The 22,047-nt window shown below is 55.0% G+C and overlaps 1 protein-coding gene across 2 annotated transcripts in view; it reads right to left on the reverse strand.

Annotated features, from left to right (window-relative positions):
- PALM (paralemmin) overlaps positions 1-22,047 on the reverse strand; it is a 67,460-nt gene that overhangs the window by 11,567 nt on the left and 33,846 nt on the right. For both annotated transcript variants that reach the window (XM_024204372.2, XM_024204371.2), the window contains exons 3-7: positions 20,962-21,042; positions 17,609-17,739; positions 6,810-6,927; positions 4,185-4,206; positions 3,407-3,469 (exon numbers count right to left, since the gene is read on the reverse strand). In XM_024204372.2, coding sequence (XP_024060140.2) covers positions 3,407-3,469; positions 4,185-4,206; positions 6,810-6,927; positions 17,609-17,739; positions 20,962-21,042 — 415 coding nt within the window. The remainder of the gene's footprint in view (positions 1-3,406; positions 3,470-4,184; positions 4,207-6,809; positions 6,928-17,608; positions 17,740-20,961; positions 21,043-22,047) is intronic.

Here is a 22,047-nt window from a genome sequence, read left to right on the forward strand (position 1 = left end):
AGGCAGAGGTTCTGGGGCTGTGGCTTGGATTGTTCTTGGCATTAGCTCGACCTTACTGTGTGGTAGGACTCAAGGTGTAGCTCATTCACGCCACCGTTCGCCACGCAGCGCTGGCAAAGCAGGGCTGGGGTTGGCCCGGTAGCTACACATGTGTGAAAAGGCCCCAGTGGACGCAGTTCAGAAATAGCCGTGTCGTCTTTATGTCTGGTCGGTGTCGGGGATCGAAATTCACAGCAATGCTTTTGGAGCTAGCTCACCGTGGAGTGGCCTGTCCTTTGCCCATCCCATGGGCAGGTGCCCGTCCACCTGCTTCTCGGAGATACAAACTCGCTCAAGTTCTGAGTTCCATCTTCCCTGCGCCCTCGGGGGTAACTGCCAGATGGCAGAGACATGCAACCGAAAGCTTGAGCCAATCCTGCATAGAAGGAGCTGTGGGTAGGACTTCTAATAGTTATTGGAGTTGGGCTCAAAGTCTGGATTCACAGCCAAATCTAGGACTGGGCAAATAACCGATTTTTCGGTTTGGTGGCTGAATTGAGTAATTGTTCCTAGATTCCTAGATTGCAAGGCCAGAAGGGAGCATTGTGATCGTGTCTGACCAGGCCAGAGAACTGCCCCCAACCAATTGCTAGAGCGGAGTGTTCAGAAAACCAGCCAAGCTTGATTTAACAATTGCTTCGCCTTGAACCAAACTGAAAAATGTTCTGTTTTTCTTGATGCAAGAGAAAAACAAAAACAGTTCATTTAAGATGGAACAAAACGTTTCGGATCGACCCAAAACAAAAGTTTTTTTTGTTTGGCTTTTGGGAAATGTTTGTAATTTTCTTAAAAATACCTGTAGGTAAATTCTGAAAAGAAACGTCTCTCTGAAACAAAAAACGGAAACATTTTGACATTTCCAATTTTTTGGGGGAGGAGCAAAACTATTCTCATTAAAAATGTCCCCCAGCTCTATCGAGAGCCAGCGTTCCCAAAGGCTGAAGGGTTTCAGATTTGAGCCAGTCCCTAATTACTGTTAAACAGAACCTGGTGAGCAGCATCATTTATTGCGACTTTAATACACGCATGCACTGCAACAGGAGGGCTGGGAAAGCCCCTTTCCTCGCTCATAGGGTGGTTGGCATTCTTTGCCCCTCCATTTTTTTACATTGAAAAATGGCATTTTTTTTAAACTGAAATTTTTGCAAAAAATTTTTTTCTACACGGTCAAAAACTCTCTGTCTTGCACAAAATTCTCCAGGGGTGTTTTTAATTGGTATTTTTAAGCATGATCATTATTGACATTTTTCATTTACCCAAAACCTGGTTTTCAGTTAAAAAAAGAAAAGCCACCAAGGCCAAGTATTTTTGGGAAACAAAATATTTCTGGTAACCGTTTTGAAAAGCACAAAAGATTTTGGTGGCAAATGGATCCCTTTCAAGCCCTGCAAAATGGAAACAGCTCCAACACTTTGAATTTTCTGTGCCTTCGTTTCCTGAGACAACCGTCTTCCCGAGGGGAAAATCACAGACCCACCTCCACTAGAGAACAGAACAAGATTACCGGCTCAGATCCTCATAGGTCTTGGGACACCAAACTCCCATTGATTTCAATGGACGTTCGGCACCTCCGCACCTTCGAGGGTCTGGGCCATAGAATTTACTCACGCTGTTCCGTTCGGTTCAGTCGGACCCACCTGCGGAGCTCACCTTTGCTACGTGACAACACAGCGGGGAAAAGCGTGGGGTCTGCTTTATGAGAGTGATACAGGGGGAGCTGGCCCTTTAAAAGGCGGACGCTCAGCCTGGCCTCTGCCAGGTGTAACCCACCGTCCCAGGGGACAGGAATGGGGACAGGGGATCAGGTGATGGGAGCAAGAGACGTAGAACTAGGCCTGCTGGAAGAGCTAAGTGGCAGCCTGGGTATAGTGGGGTGGGGTGGGGGGGAGTCCAGGGAGAGGCCCAAAGGAACTGGAGGGCCGGATGAGCTGCTGGGCAGAGGGCCTGGGGAGGGAGCTGGCTGGGACAAGGGCAAGTGACAGCTCTCCAGAGCTCCCAGGCAGGAGGCCTCAAAGAGATCCCTGCGGGAAGCAGGAGCTTGCTGCATAAGGGCCCTCATAAAGGACTGTGGGCCTGGAGGGAGGGGAAACTGAGGCAGGGGCCAGCCCGGTGAAGCCGTGCTACAATGGGTTTTGAGCAGCACAGTCCTTAGCGATTGAAATGCCCCATTAGGGCCACAATCCTGCACGGTGCTGAGCAGGGGCATCATGTGCTATTGGGGGGGGGGGGGGGGGGGAGTTTGCAAGACCTTGGTTTGCCCCTCCTCCAACTTTTCCTAGGCCTATAGGCTCCATTCTGTCTTCCACTCCCCCTCCCAGACTGACAATCACAGATAATGGTCTCTGTGCCGGCGCAGTTTTGCCCCCCTGGCCCCCCTGAATTTTTCTGAAATGACACCCCTGGGGCGGAGTCCCCTCAGCCTCTGTTGGCGCCAAAGGGAGCCAGCGCGTCCTGGGCCGGGGCCCATGATCACCTAGTCTATAGCCACACAAGGGCAGAGGCCAAAGGTGCAATGCGCAGGGGGGGGGGGTGTGTCCCCACAGGCCGGTCCCTGCAGGATTGGCTACAAGAGGCTGGATTGGCAGCTACGCTAGATCTCGGATAAAACTCAAGAAGCCACAACACGAGGGACTGAATCAAATAAAGATTCAGCCAGCCAACTGGCTTTGATTGGGGGGGGAGGGCGTGCATGGAAGGTGACTCTCCCTGGTAACTCGAGTGCCGTACCAGATACAGAGCCAGGAAACAGGCTAAGAGGGAAACGCTTCCAGTGTGTCCTTAACGCACGGGGCCGTGCGCCCAGCACTGCATCGGGCGACCCCGTGTCTCACGTGAGGAGTGCGTGACTCACGTTTCCCTGGGGTACAGCCCTTGGATGCGCCAGACACTGGGTACCCAGCACTGCTCCAAGTGCTGACTGCCTGGTACAAGGTGGATTTCAGCCTGCCCCTAATAGGATCTGGCTGGCATCAGGGGCCTTCGCATGCCCTTCCCCCGGGGAACGGTTCCACGTGCAGAGCGTACGACTTGTATCGATGGACCATCAAATTAATGGCTGTCTGCAATTCTAAGCCCGGGTGATGGACACCAATAACCTCAACCTACCTGGCCGAACACCCCGACCCTACCCTGCACATTCCTAACCCTAACCCTAGCCCTGACCCCCGTGCCGTACACCCCTGTCCCCAACTCCCGCTGATAGACACCTGCAGCCCTGCTCTGAGCACTGCGGCTTTGCTGCGATTTTCTCTTCCGATTCAACACGACCCTGGTGTAGCCCCACGGCATCCTGCCCCCATCCAGCGCTAAGTACCATGGGGCAGTAGGACTCCAGCGTCCTCCCCGGGACAAGAGGCGACGTACGTACCTGCCTTCATCATGTCAGTGCCCTCCACCGACTTCATGGGGCTGTTGGAGATCTTCTGCTCCGCTGTGGGAAAGAAGAGGAAAAACAATGACTTCTCTATCCAGGTGACCTGTCGTAGCAGGGGACATGCCCTGTTCCCACCATGCCCTGCTCCCAGCCACGCCCCGTGCCCTGCTCCATGATGTCCACCACAACAGGGGACGGGCCAGGGGCTCAACACGGGCTTGCAACAGCAACGATCATCCAGCTCGCCTCTTCGACCCCGCGCCCTGGGGAGCTGGGGGGAGGCACTTCCCACCACCGGGGAGGCTGTTGCCCTCTGCAAATGGGCTTTCGTGCCTTAGGTCAGCGCCTAGTTCACCCTGCAGAAAGCAGGTGCAGTCAGAGACGGCTGATAGCTGTTTAATGGAGAGAGGAGAAGGGGGGGGTTGGTAAGGTGGGTGACTGGCTTCGGCAACCCACCCCGAGCCGTAGGGCTGGGGGCATTTCCAGGGCTGGGTGGCACTCAAGCAAAGGGAAATCGACTGATTGAAGGAGCCATTCCCGCTCCTGGGGATTCACTCCCTGCAGAGCGAGGCGACTGGGAGCTCAGCACCGATTGGCATCCAGCGGCCAAGCCTGTCCGAGTGCTGCCCAGCCACGCGGCCGGGACCAAGGACTGCAAGGCCAGGGCATCACATTCTGCTTCTCCTACATAGGAGGCCACCACTCAGAGCAGGGGCGCCGGGGAGCTCGCTCCTAGGTGAGGGGAGTGTGGGTGAGACAGGAGAGAACCCACCTTTAGTTGTGCCCAGCGGAGTCTGCAAAACAGAACAGAGAGGTTACAAGTAGCACTGCTGACTCCCAGCCCTCCTCTGGCACCCGAGTCCTCCACCCAGTCGAGCAGGCATTAGCTAATCCAACCACCAGAACAGCAGACGGCTCCCCTGCTCCGCTAGTTGCTGCTGCCAGCTAGCAGCACTCAGACCCAGCGGGTACGTCTCACTCTAACCATGTGGCTTGAGACTCGTTAGCTCAAATCACAGTACTTGGGGGCCGGGCAACCAGAGATAACGGAGCGCCCCGAATTGGTGCACTTTGAAAGGGGAATACGGTGCGGAACTGGCCACTGTCTATGTGCACGGATGGGATCAGGGCCGTTCAGCTGCTGTGTCATAGACCCTTCAGGGCTAACAGCAGCGAGTCCCCTTTAGACTGAGTCTTGTCCTTCACCCGGCGTCGAGCTCCCCAGCCAGGCGGTGAAGGGATGCAAATGGATTTGCAGAACTCAGTCAGGTGGATTCCAGCTTCTTTCCAGCATTCTCTGTCTTCATCAGCACAATTATTTCCACCCACTGACAAACACCAGCCAATCATCGCCTTTTAATTCCCCACGAGGACTCACATCCCCATCAACCGGGCAGGGCGTGCGGAGGGCTCGGAGTGTCCCCTCTGATCCAGCAGGGGGCGTGGCTGAGCACAGCCGCTGACGGCAGCTGCCCCGGCAAACAACCGTCTGCTTCCACGCCAGACTGGGCCATGCGGCTGATTAACCGCACAAACAGGCCGCTGGCCAGCAGGCCTTGTCCCTGCTGAGCTCTGCGATGGCAGGGCGGGGGTGCACCAGGCAGAGCTGTGGGGCTGGCCCGAGCGCGGCGGCTGAGGGGTGGGGATTTTCTCGAGGGGTGGACGTGGGCTGGCGGGAAAGCTCTGCTCTGGGAAAGATGGGGGCGTTATTTAGGGTTACCATACGTCCGGATTTCCCCGGACATGTCCGGCTTTTTGGTCCTCTAATCCCCATCCGGGGGGAATTTTCAAAAAGCCGAACACGTCCGGGGAAATAGGGAGGCAGCATAAGCCAGGGTCCGCCCGGCCCCAGCACGACCCGCTGGGTCCGCAGCGCAGCCCAGCCGCCCCGGCTACATTGTAGCGAGCTCGGGCGGCGGGAGAGGGGGGGATGCAGCCGCAGAAGGCGGCGGAGGGGCCGCTGCTGCCCCCGCAGGCCGGGCAGACTGTGCGCCTCAGCCGAGCCCGCAGGACCACGGGGAGGCCGGGCCCAGCCAGCGACTCGGGCTTCCCTCGCGGGCGGGGACCCCCCGGCCACTGGGGGACCCTTCCTGCGGCCCCGTCGCCCCGCGCGGCTTGGAACCCGGAGCTGTTTCCAGCGGGGACAGACAGGCCGGGGAACGTGCGCGGCGGCGGCAGGAAGGAGGCTGTGGCGCGGGGCGGGAGTGCGGCGTGTGCTGGGGCTGCAGGGACCCGCGCCGCCCCGGTCGCCGCTGAGCATCCGAAGCCCCCGCCAGGCAGAGGCTGCCGGGGGAGCAGGGCAGGCGGGGGGCGCAGAGGCTGCAGGGCAAGGAGGAGTAGGGCAGGCGGGGGCATAGAGGCTGCAGGGGCAGGGCAGGCTGGGGGCGCAGAGGCTGCAGGGGCGGGGGGGATGCAGGGGCTGTAGGGCGAGTGGGGAGCGGGGGTCACAGAGGCTGCAGGGGCGGGAGGGGTGCAGGGGGAGCAGGGATCACAGAGGCTGCAAGGCGAGTGGGGAGCAGGGAAGCACTTAGCAACCCCCAACCAAGATCTGAGCGGGAGGGAGGAGGGGGAATGCGGGGTGCTCAGAGGAGGGGGCAGAGTTGGGGCAGGGACTTTGGGGAAGGGGTTGGAATGGGGATGGGGTTGGGGCGGGGCCGGGGCCCCCATGGAGTGTCCTCTTTTTTCAGTGTTGAAATATGGTAACCCTAACATTATTTTCAGGGGAAGAGGCGCTGGTTGCCGCCTGTTTCGATCTCACCTGTTAATAAAGCCACGCAGCATTGCATACCCTATCCCCGAGTCGCCCCTGCCTGCTTTCATGTCACGGCTTGCACCGGTGCACGTGCAAAATACTCCTGAGCAGAACCGCCCCCGACACCCGCGCCGAGTGGATACCCAATGTTGCCACTCCGATCGGGCGGCATTTTACCCCCAGGCGGCACACGACGGCGCAAGGCAGCCGGGAAACCGGGGCCTCATGTACGTGCACATGTCTGACTGCAGCTCGGGCACCTGCCGTTACACGCACGTACGACGCGACGACAGATGAACCGATTCCAGGCCCGTGTCCCCGAACCCCGGGACTCGAGGCCATTCGGTGCATTACAGCAGCAGAACCCCTGACTTGGGTAAGGGTGGCTGAGGGTAAACGGAGGCAGCTGGTTCTGTCCCTGCTGCCCCTTCACAGCTGTCTCAAGGGAACAGTCAGAGATGCTTTCCCGGGGTAATCCCTTTAACCGCCCAGCCTCTCTATGCCAACCTGTGCAGTGGGCGGGCCCCTGCATGGAGATCCCGTTGCTATTCTGGGCTTCGCGGTTCTCTAGGGGGTTAATGGAACTGACCTCTTTAAGGGACGGTTTTGAGGCCAGCCAGGGCTAAGCTTTCCCCTCCTCCTGACCTTCTGTGTGTTTGCTGCTTTCTCCTCCTTTGCTGTCACCGCTACCTCCTTCCCCAGCTTCTGCTTGGTGGGAGGCGCCGAGTCCCCGTTCTCCAGAATCTCCAGCTCCTTCTCCAACCTGGAAGACAGAGTTCGGCTGCTGAGCAGCGTGCAATGGGAAGGGGTAGCATGGGCTTTCCCTCCACAGCCCCCAGGGCCAGCCCAACCAGTCTCAAAGGAGCCAAGTACAAGAGAGACCCCCCCCCCCCCCCGGGAATGCCTGGTTATGTTATCCCCGCAAAAAACACCCCCCCCCCCCCCCAAAGGCCCCACCCCGCCAGCTTGTCCTGGGAGCAAAGGGAGGTGGAGGGAGAGAACCAAAAGAAAGGCAGAGGCCCGGCTCCTCAGCTGGTGCAAATCGTTGGGAGAGTTCAGAGTTCACAGTTAAAGCTCCCGACTCCCAGCCCCCTCTGCTCCACCCATTAGACCCCACTCCCGCCCCAGCACTGGGGATAGAAGCCAGGAGTTCTGGCTCCCAGCCCCCTCTGCTCTACCCACTGCACCCCACTGCCTTCTCAGAGCTCCCAACATGCACTGCGATCTTGACCTACGGCGGCCTTGCTCTTCCCCCGAGTGCCCACAATGCTCTGCCCCTGCACCCCCCCCACCGAGGCCTGATTCTGATCTCATACATGGGCTGAGCCAAAGCTCATTGAAGCCAAGGGGAGTCCTTTTGTTGGCTCTCAATGGGGCCCTTACTCCGTTGCAAACCCGCTGCAACTCATGGAAGCCGAAGGACGGACGCTGGTGTAAACGCAAGGAGAATCAGGCTCAGGATACGAAGCAGAGGGCACCGATCTTGCCCATCTGGTGATTGTATGACGCAGCCGGAGCTCAGCCAACCCCAAACCCGCCCCCACCCACGGACTCATGCCAGATTCAAACCAACCCACCCGGGTTTTGTTGTTGCTCATTTCCTTGGCTTCACGCAAGGGCCTGTTTTCACCATCGCACTAAGCACGCCTTGCTAACCCTGCAGAGGGCCAATCGGTACGACGCAAACCCCCGCGAAACAGGAAGGCGAGCGACTGCCTAAAGGCTGTGGGTGGGATCTAGAGCTGGAGAGCTCCTCTGATGGGCAGATTATTATTGATATCGCCCTAAAATTCAAATGGGGCTGTGAGTGTGGGAGAGAGAGAGGGGTGGAAAGGACCCCATCTCCTGCGTTTAACTGGTGGAACCCACCCATGGCTGGAGGAGCTAGACAGACAGATGGGAGTGTACGGAGACTGACAGACAGACAGGAGGGAGGGTACGGAGACCATCAGATAGATGTTTCATGGGCCAGAAACTCAACTGGTATAACTGGCATCGCTCCATTGCAGTCAATGGACCAATGCCGATTTACACCCCCTGAGGATATGGCTCTCCATGTTGCCATTTTGCAAAGCAAATTCCCCAAGGGAGAGACCCCCATCCAACTCCTTAAATCCTCTTAGGGGAGCATCACCCCCTGCCCCCTCCACTCCAGCCACGATGCCCAATTTCTCCTACAGCTACCTCCGTGACCTCTTCCCCATCACTCCCACGGCACGGAGCAGCCTCCTAGCTCTGGACTGCCAAGCCACCACCCTCCGTCCTCATTCAGATTCTTCCCCAAGATCTATTCCTGCCACGTTGCCCGCAGGAAGTGAATCCATAAGGGAGGGAGCACAAGGCCTAGGCGCCATTTAAGTTATATTTTGAGGGCTTCTGGCTCAGAGCCGTGACAGAGCCATATCCTCCGTGGATCAGGCACAGGGAGGGACAGTGACGCGCACCGCCCAGTGGGTTACAACAGCAATCGAAGTATCCGAGGGCCTGACTTTCAGAGGAGCCAAATCCCCCCTATTTCCCATTGACTTTGCTGGCCTCAGCACTCCTGAGCTGCAAGAGACAGCGGCGCGGCTGCTGATCGCACTTGTTTCCCTTCCGGATTTCACCGGGTCCAGGAGCTTTTCACTCCTTCCACCGAATATTTATAACAGCCAGGGGAGGACAACGGCCACCGACCAATCAGAGCTACCCGTGCAAAGCCTTGAACGAATGAGCCAACAACGCGCGACACTTTCCCAGGCAGGACGTTGGCTGTGGCTGGAAGAAGGCAAAAGGAGCCGCAGATTTCCTGTCCACGTGCCACACGCTCTCTGCCAATGCCCAGGGCTCGGAGAGTGGACGCTCTAGTGCATTGGGCTGGCAGCACACGACTTTTTTTCTTTTAAGTGGCTAGTGATTTTGGGTGTTTTCCATTTCTGGAGGCCCAACCGAAGCACCTTCAATGGCCGGGATTTTCAGAGCAGCTCAGGGGCGTGGCCCTTTCTGAAGATCGGGAATCTCTCATCTCATGCCCTGGGGTGGAGCATGTTGGAGCAGAGATGCAGACATTTGGGAGTGGATTGTGTACATTGATGAACCGGTGTCACTTAAGCTACCATCTGCCAAAGGGATCCCAGGCAGGCAGACCCTTCTGTCCGCTGACCCCCTGCGGGTGGATCTGTCCGCGCGGATGCCTTTGCAGCATCGGGGCCCTCGGTCACTGCATCCTGCGGGCCACTTATTTCAAGGCTTTGCACCTCACCATACTTACCGTTCACACAGCGCTGCCACCGGGACAACAGCATCTCCTGCTGCTTATAAAAAAAAAAGGACAAAAATACCATCCCGGTTTGGAAAAGGGCCACCCTGGTCTGGGCTGCTCAGCGACGTCTGGCTGCTGGAGCTCAGTGGGATCGAGAGCTTGCAGGAGGAGGAAAGTTATGGAGCTGGTGGGAGAAAGGGGAAGGGGCAGGATGGGCAGAGGGTGATGTGTCAGAACAAGGGCAATCCCCCGCTGCAATTTTTCTGTGTGAGGTGAGTGTTTGCTGGTGGTTACATCATACGATTGAGAGTTCTAGCCTCAGCTCGGGGAGCGGAGCGCGATCTAGTTGTCAGAGTAGAAGAACAGGAGTCAGGATACCTGGGTTCTTCTCTTACTCTGGGAGGGGGAGTGTGGTCAAGTGAGTTGAGCAGGCAAGTGGGAGTCAAAGATACACAGCATGGATTCCTGGTTGCTTACGTGACCTTGGACCAGTCACTTCACTGCGCTGAGCCTCAGTTTACCTACCAGTCAATAGCGATCTCTACCGCACAGGGGAGCTGTGAGCTAATCCATTAGCTGCAAAGCACTTGGCCATCCTCTGCCAATAGGTGTTTCGGGAAAGATAAAGTGCTAGCATTACTGAGAGTTTCATTTTTCAACGGAAAGCAAAGCAGTGGAATTACACTGGAGAGCGTTAACCGCTGCTCGCCCTCTGTCTCCCCCTAAGCACCTGCGGTCAGAGGAGTCCCCAGTGTTTGTCTCAATTTTGCCTTTTTAATCACCAAACAACTTATCGGCAAACCCCATTTTTTCCTCCCATCTCTACAGATGGTTGAATCGTAACCAGGAAAACAAGGCAGGCGTTGCCGGAGCTGGCCTGACGACAAACAACATTTACTGCGGGAAGATTTAAAAGGCTGAAATTTCTCAGCTACAGAATCTGATACATTCTGGTGACAGTGTCGGGGCTGCAAAGGGTAGAAGAAAATGTAGCTTCGGACAAAACCCATTCACTGGACGTTTAAAGAGCGTAAGATCATTGGGGCAGGGACTGTGTTTGTACAGCGCCTAGCACCCCGGGTCCATGATGGCAGCGCCTAGGCATTCCTGCAATAGAAATAAATACTTAGCTCTTATAGGGCGCTTTTCGGTAGATCTCCAAGCATTTGACCATCTTTAATGTATTCATCCTCACAGCACCCCCGTAAGGCAGGGCAGTGCTGTAATCCCCGCTGGACAGATGGGGCATGAGGCACCAAGAGGCAAAGTGTCTTGCCCTAAGCCACAGAGGAAGCGGAATCCAGGTCTCACAGGTTCTAGGCTAATGACCTGACCATGGATCGAGTTGAGGATTTTATAACTCCCTAGCTTAGCTCGCCTCTCTCTGTTACTCCACTTTGGCCAGGATAACTCAATAGATCACAGATAACCGTTCTTGTTATCTGTATAAAACAGCACATGGAGGCCACAGCCAGACCAGGACCCCATCGTGCCAGGCGCTGTACAAACAAGGTGGCAAACACGCACAGATCATAAGGCTAGAAGGGACCTCTATGGTCATCCTGTCTGAACCCCTCCACAGCACTGGCCAGAGAATGTCCCCGGGCTAATTCCTGTTTGAACTGGAAGTTAAACCAGGCACAATTAACTCGAGTGTTGCCCCAATTCGATCCCGTCCACACGCAAAGCCCCTTAACCCGAGGTCGGGGCTGCTTCTAGTTCAAGCTGGCTGGCCCGCCAGGGGATACAGGCGACAGCGGGAGTAAGCATAACTCATCCGCAGCTAACATGACCACTCTGTGTAGCTAGTGTTATTTTGCAGTGTGGATGCTCTCACTTGAGCGGGGCTATAGCTCGCGTTAACTCTGCAGTGATGGGCCCACACCTCCTAAGAGAAAATCCCTCTACTGAGAGCTTAAACAGGCAAAGGGTGGGAGAAAGGGAGTTTTATTAGCCCCATTTTACAGAGGGAGAAACCACCACGGCCAACCCCAAATGACCAGAACTCCTGAGTTAAGTCCTAGAAACTCAGGAGACTGGCTTAAAAATGAGGAGGTTTTTTAAAATGCCCCAGGATTCTTTTATTTGCCTTATTCGCTTTTGAACCTTGCAGGGGTCACGTTTTCGAGCCGCAGCCGCCAGGGCTAGAACGGTAGAGTGTGTCTACACTACAGCCATCGGCGGTGTGGCTGCAGTGCGGTCGGCCTGCCCGTGTGATAGCAGTGAAGATGGGGCAGCGTGGGCTGTACAAGCCCATCCAGAACTCTGGCGACATACTCGCGGCCCCTCCCCTCTCGCAGGGTCCCAGCGCTCAGACTTCAGCCCACACCCGAATATCTACACCACAATTTTACAGCCCTGCAGCTCGAGCCCCGTGAGCTTGAGTCAGCTGACGTGGGCCGGCCCCGGGTATTTCACTGCAGTGTAGACGCACCCAGCGTAAGCCCAGGGTTCAAACTCAGGCTCCCACGGGGTGGAGGGTCTGAGCGCCTCAGTCAAGCCGGTACCCAGGGTTCAAGGCCTACTGCCTTGCAATGTAGACGCAGCCCCATTGGACTTATACTCTGGGAATCTGCCAAAAGTATCCAACGATCCCATGGGTCGACATTCTCAGTCCTGTGGACAGTCAAGTTTGGTGGACAGTAATGTTTTCTAACACTGCACCATGAACCAAGTGCTAGAATGGCCACATTTTGGGAGGGCGCTAGGAAGTCTGGGATACGGGTGGTTGGATTTGGGCCTGCATAAGGCAGTGTAGAGGCTGGAGCCCCAGGGTTTAATAATTCCTAACCTGTGATTACAAATGAATGTAAACATTAAGCCCTAGGTTAACAAACCCAGGATCTGCGCCTTCAAGTTCTACCAACCCTGGGCTTACATTACAATGTAGACCTCCCTTAAGGGACTTGGCCAGGGTCGTACACTGAGTTGGTGGCAGAGTTGAGAATTAACCCAGATCTCCTGAGTCCCTGTCCAGTGCTTTCCCTCTCCTTACTCACCGATGAAAATATACCTGGTGTAAATGTGATGAAATTGAGCAGCTCCGGGGACTCCCCTACCTTTGCAAAGCACTGAGCCGAACACGAAAATGTTTAAAACAAGCATCAGTTTTGCAAACAGTTCCTTGGGGAGGCTTGGAACAGCCCACCCTGCAGCAACGGGCTCCTGATCAGAAAAGCATCCTGTGGTGAAAACTAGGAAGTGAAACCAATGAGACTAGTTTCGCTACCTGAGTAAAATGCAAAAAACAAAAACAAAAAAATCCTCCACAAACAAACCGTATCAGTAGTGAGAATGAAATCAGATTTTTAAAACTGCAGAATTGCTATGCTCAAGCATTCAAGAATCAGGAGTCCGGCCCCATAAGAACCAAAATATTGGCTTAAAATCATGAGATTTAAATAAATAATATAGCTTGGGTATTTGCTTTCTGGTTTTGGAGCCTTTAGGTCACTCACAGGTCATGCTTTCAAACTTTTCTCTGCAACCGTGAAGGTCAGAAACTTTTTTAAAATAAAAGCCAAGATTTTTCTATATTCACATGACTCCAGGAGCTGGCAATGTAAGAAAAGCTCCAAACATCATGAGACTCGCAATAAAATTAAATTAAAAATTAAATTGCGAGAGTTGGCAAAGTGGACGTGGGGCAAATGTAATCCTTGTTACAGCTGAGCAGCCTCACGGAAACCAACACGGTGCAAGGTTTCGACCCCAAAACAATCAAAGGGAATGAAAAGACCTTCATTGACATCCACGGCCTTTGGATCAGACTAAAATCGCGCTCTGTGGGTTTTCGGTGTGATTAGTCAGCTGAAATATTTGTTATGTTATTAGTCAGATGAAATATTACAAATGTTGCTGAGCTTTTTGCCCCCAAAGCTTCACAATTTCTCATAAAAACCTGTCCCCGTTTCTCAACTAGTTCTAATTATTAGCAATTCAGGCAGGGAATTTTTAAACAAAGAGGCCTCGTTCTGACCTCACTTCTGTTGGTATAGAACCGGGATGTCAGTGAACTTCCTCCAGATTTGTACCCATATAGCTTAGATCACCATCCGGCCTGGACACGCACAATTTTTATTTTGACAGTGTCCCCTTCAGCAGATTTTTATTTTTGTCTCCTGTTTGTAAAGCGCCCTTCCCCTCTCCAGTCTCTGAAAAATCCATTGTGCCATTAAAACAGGGACAATGGCCTCTTTGGATCTGACCTATATCTGCACTGATTCTCTGTAATTAATGGCCAGCATGACAGAGAGGGAGTAATTTACTGCATTCTGGCTGCTGGGATACCTCTCCTAGCAAAGCTTCTTTGCTGCTGGCTTTTTCTTTCTGCTCTTTGGCAGCTGAATGAACAGGAAGGAGGTTACTGGGAGAGGGTAAACGTTTCTCGCTTTTCCTTCTAACTCATCTAAGTCTCCTAAGATATACGACTGCAAAGCCAGCACTCCAGATTTGGTTGCTGCCGTGTTCAATATCCACTGGGAAGCTAAACAGCGGTCCGACTTCTTCCCGACTATCCAGCCAATGCCACCTACTAAATAACAATAAATGTCTGATACCACATGCGCACTGTTCCATACAGGAGACGAATCCCAGATCCCAGCTGTCTGAAAACAGCCATGTGAGGGAATCCATACCTTGCTCCCCAGGAATCAGTGCTATCCAGGCCATTAGCCAATCAGATCGCATACATGCTTCAGTGTACTCTGATTGGACTGAGAGTTCTAACGAGTCTGAAAGTGACCGCCCCATCCCTGAGACCTCTTAAAGGGTCATCTAGTCTGACCCCCTGCCAAAATGCAGGATTTGTTGTGTCTAAACCATCCAAGACAGATGGCTGTCCAGCCTCCTTTAGAAAACCTCCAGTGAAAGCTCCTTCACTGCCTCCCGAGGCAGTCTGTTCCATCGTCCTACCGTTCTTACAGCCAGGAACTTTTCCCTGAGATTTCATCTAAATCTGCTGTGCTGTCGTTTGAACCCATGGCCTCTTGCCCTGCCCTCGATGGCAAGAAAGAGCAACTTTTCTCCATCTTTTTTATAGCAGCCTTTCAACTGTTTGGGGGGGAGGGATAGCTCAGTGGTTTGAGCATTAGCCTACTAAATCCAGGGTTGTGATTTCAATCCTTGAGGGGGGCACTTAGGGATCTAGGGCAAAAACAGTACTTGGTCCTGCTAGTGAAGGCAGGGGGCTGGACTCGATGACCTTTCAAGGTCCCTTCCAGTTCTAGGAGAAAGGATATCTTTATTTAAGACCGCTCTCATGTCCCCACTTAATCTCCTCTTGATTTCAAAGGGGAAATTGTTGCACGTTTTGAAATAGGCAAGACTTCCCACTCCGTCTAATGAGGACATTGAGCATGTAGGTAACAATGCACAGACGGGTTAAATTCTGCTCTCGGTGACATCCCATTGAAACCGCAGGGTGGATTTGTGCTCGCTGTGAAATGCAGAGTACAATTTGTCTGTGGATGGTAGTGCTTCCATGCAAGCAGCAGCTGTGACTGGCCTCCTTGGGGATGTCCCCTTTGTCATCTGTGGAGGGGAAGGGGAAGGCAGAGTCTAGGTGGTGAGGGGGCAGGCGTTCAGGGCTGATCAATTTCAGGAACACAGATCAGCAGAGACTGTATAAACCCACTTTGTCCCCAAGACTGAGAAAGCAAAATGGCTCTAGACGGATGCAAGACACAGACTCATAGGAGCGCCGAGCTAGAGATGGGAAAGGCCCAGCTAATGGGCCCCCCTCCCAGCCAATATTAGGATCATCCCTCTACTGTAGATCGTCATGGAGCTTTGTCCATGGCACCAAGTGCTCCTCGCCCCTCAGCCCTGAGTTTGTGTCTAGCTGGGAAGCTTCCCGCAGCCTCTAGCAACGTGAAAAGCACAAATGCCATTAGGGAGAGAGCTGGGGGAGCGAAGCCATCTGTGTTCAGGCATACCTCCCCGGGGGCAGCATTACAGCGTCCCAGGTTCCTGATGGATTCAATTTTCCCCCTTTCCCCCCTCCCAATCTCTATTGGATTTTCACTTTAAATAATGTCGTCTCCTAATTGCCGCTGATGGGTGCTCTAGGGTGCTGGGCGTATGGCTATCGGCCTCCCCCCACAAGGGCAAAGCAAGTGCGTTCTGAAATCCCCTCTGCATGAGGAGAAAATTACAGGGGGAAAACCAAACTGCTTGGCCTTTGAACGGGAGGGAATTTAGCACTTAAGAAATGGAAGGGAAAGTTCAGTGGTTTGAGCATTGGCCTGCTAAACCCAGGGCCAGGGTTGTGAGTTCAATCCTTAAGGGGGGCATTTAGGGATCAGGGGCAAAAATCTGTCTGGGGATTGGTCCTGCTTTGAGCAGGGGGTTGGACTAGGTCCCTTCCAACCCTGATATTCTATGAACAGTACGGGCTGGAGATGGCCAATGTTAGCGAGGCCAGATGTTATATGACCATCTCCACTGCAGCTCAGTCCTGACCCATCGCCCCCGGCTATTCCACCCCCAGGTTCTCTACATTCAGCCCTCCGTGATCCCAACCCGTCACCGGCTGCTATTCCAAACCCTGGTTCATTTTGGTGGGGGGAGGGAGGTGCATCATGGCAGTCATACATCCACGAGGCCTCAGGGGAGGGGAAGTTTGGTTGAGAGGCCCGGTCCACATAGCCGAATGGGAGCCCAGGACACCCAAACTGTAACTCCTCCGAGGCACCGGGGCAGCATTTCGCAATCACAGCATCGAGGTTCGATGCTCAACTGAAACTTCCTGCAGAAACTTTTTGCGCAAAATCCCATTTAATTGAATTCCCTGATTTCCAGCCCAAAACAGTTTAGATGGAATATTTCCCACCCGCCCTCGCTTCCAGCATACCAGAGTCAAAAGGTCAAGGCTGCTGTATGGGTGGGGAGGGAGGCTTTAAAGTGACAGAGCAGGAGGAGGGCGGCTCTGGAAAAAAACAAACCTCCGGACTTTGATAGGGCTGCAGACCAAACTGAGTCCCTGCAGCCCTGGAGACAGTGAAAGGGGCTTCGCTCTCCACTGCTTGGGGGAGAGGATGGGAAAACTGCCCGGGTCAGCAGCTCCCGGAGGGAGGAAACTTGGAATGTTCAGCTGTGTGTGTCAGACGCTCTCCTGTGTGGGAGGCAGTGCAAGGAACAGGGAGCGCAAGGCCGTTGTATTTCCTGGCAACACCCTGCCGCCTGGATGCGCCTGAAGAAGTTGAGCTACCCCCTTCAGCTCCCCTCCGCCCTATTCCCCGCCAAAGCCCGCACCGCTGTGCACAGCTCTCCCCCTGACACCCGGCCCCACTTACAGCAGACGCTCCAGGACTGGAGAAGCCAAAATAGCACGAGGTATCTGCAGAGCTTCAACACGAACTCACTGCTAGCAGGGGTACGAATCCTGCAGTTCTCTCTCAGGCAACATTCCCAGTGATTGCCACAGGGGCTTTGCTTGAATAAGATCTGAGTCAAGAGCTCAGGATTTAGCCCGGTTATAATAATATCTTAGATTTACCACCTCTTATCAGAGAATCTCAAAGCCCTAGGTAGGGATGGACCCGTTCTCCATTTCACAGACGGAGAAACAGGGAGATTAGATGACTTGCCCGAGGTCTCACAAATAAAATCGGAGGCAGGGCCAGGAATAGAGTCTCACCCCCACTTTAACCACTAGATCACACTGCCTCCCCAAGTCAGGCCTAGCACTCAAGCGTCCTGACTCGAAGGCGCCTGCTCAAACCACGCTGCCTCAGACTCCAGACGAACGCTCCAGAATTGTGTGTTCTGTGCGGTCTGAGGCTTGTGCTGTGAATCTGGGTCCCTTTCCAGGTGGCTGTTTCTCCGAGCAGGAGCCACGTGCAAAGGGAACTGGGTCTCCTGTGCGTGATGGTCCCATCAGCCCTGAAGGACATGGCTTCTTCCAGCTGCTCTGCATGGCCCTCACAAGTGGGGCTACAAGTGTTGGTGACATCCCGGAGACTGGCCAGGGAAGGGGCATGCAGGGAGACCAGGGGTGGGGTGAAGGATGTGGGGAAGTGAGTTGTTAGTGCAAAGCCAACAAGCACCTTCATTTGCCTCCAAGCTCTCGGTGTAGCTGTTGGTATCCTGCTACTTTCTTCTCGGGACCAGCTCCCACCTACTCTGTGCCCACCAATGGCCTCCCGCTCCCCTCACCTCTGGGGGATGCCCTCCCTCCCTCCCTATATTCCTTCGTCATTACCTCTGGATGGTTTCTTCCAGCTCCTTGGTCTTCACTTCGTCTTCCTGCATCTGCTTCTTCATGGCCTCGTCTTCCTCGGAGGCGGACGACGGGGCTCCTTCCAGCAGCCACCTCTCCCTCAGAGCCTTGGACTAGGTAGGGTTGGGAGGGGAACACAGAGAGACCGGTTACTTTCCTCCCTCTGCACTAGGGACACTGGTGTGAGAACCTGGGCTCCAATGCTGCACCACCAACATAGCAGGGAGGAGGCTGAGCATTGGGGTCTCTCCTAATGGGCCTCCTGGAGTGGTACCATGACACCTCCTACCGCTACCTGCAATGGGAGGAGCCGCTGGGTGTGGGTGGAGTGTTCCCAGGAACACACATTAGCAAGGGACTAATGGCCCTGCAGAACATGAGCCAGCAAGGACGCCACTCTGCATCATGGGGCTGAATCTGTCTATACTGCTGCCCATCATCCTAGCATCTGAGCGTGAACCCTCAGGTGTCTTCATCAAGCTTAAGGCCAGAAGGGACTATTAGAACAGCTAGTCTGACCTGTATACCGCCAGCCTTAGAATTTCACCCAGTCACTCCTGTATCAAGCCCAATCATGTTGGCTAAAGCCACTTCCAAGAAGGCATCTAATCTTGATCTGAAGACATCCAGAGATGGTGAATTCACCACTTCCCTCTCACTCGGGTCAAACTCTCCATTAACTCCTTCCCTCCCACCTAGGAAAACCAAACCACCCACTAGAGCTGGCTAACACTTTTTCATCCAAAAGTACTTTCCCAGTAGCAGCATAGGCTTTGGGTACTCGTGGTTGTAGGTTCAAGCCCCACCAATGACCACGGTGTCTCTACCTACAGCCATGGCCTGCTACGCTGGTGTGGTTTCAAACCTCGTGCAGTCTGGGGCTCATCAGAAAAGCATAGGGCCCTTCCCAACCCAAGTCAGAGGTGCTCAGGCACAGCCTAGCAGAAGGTGAGGAGCGAGGGACGTTCTCTGTGCTGGGAAAATGCTGCTTTCCCCTCTCCAGAGACGCACTGAGAGCCAGGCCCTGTCCTAGCCATGCTGTTCAGATCAGGCCTTCGGGGAAACCCAAAGCCCAGTGGGTTAGTCTGCAGGCGATCGCAGCTGTTTCTAGCCAGCGGGATGTCCTGTGCCAGGGCACGTTTCTTAGGGCAGGTGAGTCATTAGGGTCAGTCCCCAGACTTTGCCACCTGGCTCAAGCGAGCAGGGAGATGGCTGGTCTCCAAGCTGCTCGTTCCACGACGGAAACCCTTCAGAGGAAGCCCTTCAAAGCGGCACGTCTGCATCCTGGATCTTTTCCTGTTACCCCCCGATCTGTAAAGCTGCAGCAACGCAGCTTCTCGTGGCCTCTTCCCAGGCATGGCAATATTAATCGCTCACCCTCTAGACCAGCGGTTCTCAAACTTTAGCAACCCGAGGACCCCCATTTTGATTTAAAATTTTTCAGGGACCCCCAAGCTTCCCCCACTCAGCCCTTGCCCCCCCTCTCCGTCACTTACTCTCCCCCTCCCTCACTTTCACAAGGCTGGGGCAGGGGATTGGGGTGCAGGAGGGGTGCGGGCTCTGAGCTGGGAGTTTGGGTGAGGAAGGGGGTGTGGGAAGAAGTTTGGGTGCTGGAGAAGGATCAGGGCTGGAACAGGAGGGTGGGGTGCAGTAGGGGTGTGGGCTCTGGGAGGGAGTTTGGGTGTGGGAGGGAGTGAGGGGTGCAGGCTCTGGGAGGGAGTTTGGGTGCAGGAGGGGGTGTGGGAAGGAGTTTGGGTGCTGGAGAAGGATCAGGGCTGGAACAGGAGGGTGGGGTGCAGGAGGGGTGCAGGCTCTGGGAGGGAGTTTGGGTGCAGGCTCTGGGCTGGGGCAGAGGGTTGGGGTGCTGGAGGAGGTGAGGGGGGGCGGCGCTTACCTTGGGCTGCTCCCGAAAGCAACCGGCACATCCCTCTGGCAGTGGCTCCTAGGCGGGGGCCCAGGGGGTTTCCGCATGCTGCCCCTGCCCGCAGGCACCGCCCCCGCAGCTCCCATTGGCCACAGTTCCTGGCCAATGGGAACTGCAGAGTCGGCGCTTGGGATGAGGGCAGCGCACGGAGACCCCCTGTCCCCTTCCTGGGCCGCAGGGACATGCTGGCTGCTTCCAGGAGCGGCACGGACCCAGGGCCCCTGCTCCTCCCCCTCCCTCCCAGCGCCTCCTTCACGCCGGGGAACTGTTCCCCGGCGTGAAGGAGGCGCAGGGAGGGAGGGGGAGGAGTTGATCAGCGGGGCCCGCAGATCCCCCCGGAGTACCCTCGGGGACCCCCAGGGGTCCGCGGACCCCAGTTTGAGAAACGCTGCTCAAGTCCATCATACCTGCCCCCGGGAGGTGACCGTGCAAGGAAACACTGAACTGAATACCTGCGTGCAGAGGGGAAGGTGGATAAAGGATAAAGCACATTTTAAGGGTCGCACCGTTTTTGGGGAATGGTTCCCCCACCCCACTAACCATGTGAAAAGTGTCCACCTCTGTGCTCTCCTGAGCACCTCACAGTCTTTATTCACCCCCCAACAGCCTGTAAGGAAGGGCAGTAGCATTACCCCATGTGACGAACTGGGACTGTTCTTAATGTGGTCTTTGAATGCTGAGTGGGGAGGTTGGCTAGGACGGTCTGCATTGGGGGATGGAAGACTGGCCTTGAGGGAAGATACCTGAGCATGTAACATGAGAACCCAGGAAGGGGTTAGAGGCCAGGTGACACCTTTGCCAGGGAAACTGAACAAAGGCTGTGGGAGGGGTCGCTGAAGGGAGAGTTTCAGGAGCTGGCTGGTGGAATGGCTGGGAGGCAGACAGGCTCTGATCTCCCAAGGGGGCTGTGGTGCCCTGGGACCCCAAGATGGACCTAACTGGGGGGGATCCTGTTGTTTGTGCCTGCAAGACCTGTTTTGGACTGTGTTCCTGTCGTCTAAATAAACCTTCTGCTTTACTGGCTGGCTGAGAGTCATGGTGAATCACAGGAAGCCGGGGGTGCAGGGCCTTGTGTCCCCCCACACTCTGTGACACCCCACTTCACAGATAGCACCGGAGGCCCAGAGAAGCTCCAAGCCAGATTTTTAAACATATTTCGGTGCCTAACCCCCAAAATGAGGAGTTAGGCACCTAAATACCTTGACCAATCTGGTGCTAAGTGACTTGCCCAAGGCTGGACAGGGGGTCGGTGGCAGAGCTGGGAACTGACCCCACGTCTCGTAAGACCCAGGCAAACCCCGAACCCTCTCTCTCAGCGACACTGGGCTGAGGTTCGGGGCATGCTTTGCGGTTGGCTCGGGTCCCGCTCAGGTTCAGCCCTGCGGCATTGGCCCCAGATCCGCGTTGCTACCTTTAGGTGCTGTAATTGGCGTCTGTCGTCTTCGAGCTGCCGCCTTTTATTTTCGATCTCGATCTGACGTTTCCTCTTCTCCTGAGCGTAGAAGGAAAAGACGAAGAAGGGGGGGGGGGGGGAGAAAAGGATGAATTCGTGGTAATCATGTTTGTTAGGACAGACGTGGCCGGATTTAGCTTTCAGAAGGCGGGGCGTCCCATTGACGTCAGGGGGGCTGGCTCACCCGTGCGCTTAAACACGGGCCCTCGGTCAGGTCTCCAGCCATTTCCCCCGTGGGTCAGTGATTCAGTCAGTCCCTCCTGCCATCTGCAAAGCCGCTGAGCTCCAGCGCTCGTGGGGAGGCACAGGTGGCACGGTTTCCATGACCCGGTGGGCAGGTGTCGGGCTGGGTCCTTAGCAGGTGTAGATCGGTACAGCCCCATTGACGCCAATGGGAGCGAGGCTGATTTACACCAGCCTGAAGTTTTCAGAGGCAATTTTAACTGGACTGACCTTTCTCACTGACTCAAGAAATTGCTTCCCCTCCCCCCCCCCGCCCCTCAACAACAGCTGAGATTTCTCCCCTCTCAGCCCTTGCTGCTGCACCATCACTGTGGTATGCAGGAGGCGTGGATGGGGCAGGCCCCCTCCACGTTGTTCTGCTTTTCTCTCGCTCCTTTAGGGTTTGTTCCTTCCATTCCCCCCTGCCCCCCGCATAATTTGTCCTCGTTTTTATCTTACCTGGAAATTGTAGCTACACAATACACACCCGATGCAAAACAGCGGCACATACATTCCACACCTACACAAAACAACGCTTCACAACTACACAGCTATGCAAACAAGCAACACAAACCGAGCCCGGCAGCTACACTCCCAACGCTCACCACCGCCACAATGCACAACCGTTACGCAAACAAGCAACGCTCGACAACGGCCCTATCCACAACGACACAAGCAATGCTCCCCGGCTACCTACCCAATGCACAACTACGCAAAGAATGCACGGCAGCTAAACAAACCATGCACAACAGCTACACCAGGCACTACACAACCAACGCACAACAGCTACATTTACAATAAACCGCTGCCCCACCAATGCCT

Source organism: Terrapene carolina, unplaced genomic scaffold, assembly GCF_002925995.2.
Source record: "Terrapene carolina triunguis isolate 2854851 unplaced genomic scaffold, T_m_triunguis-2.0 Scaffold194, whole genome shotgun sequence".
Lineage (NCBI taxonomy): Eukaryota > Metazoa > Chordata > Testudines > Emydidae > Terrapene > Terrapene triunguis.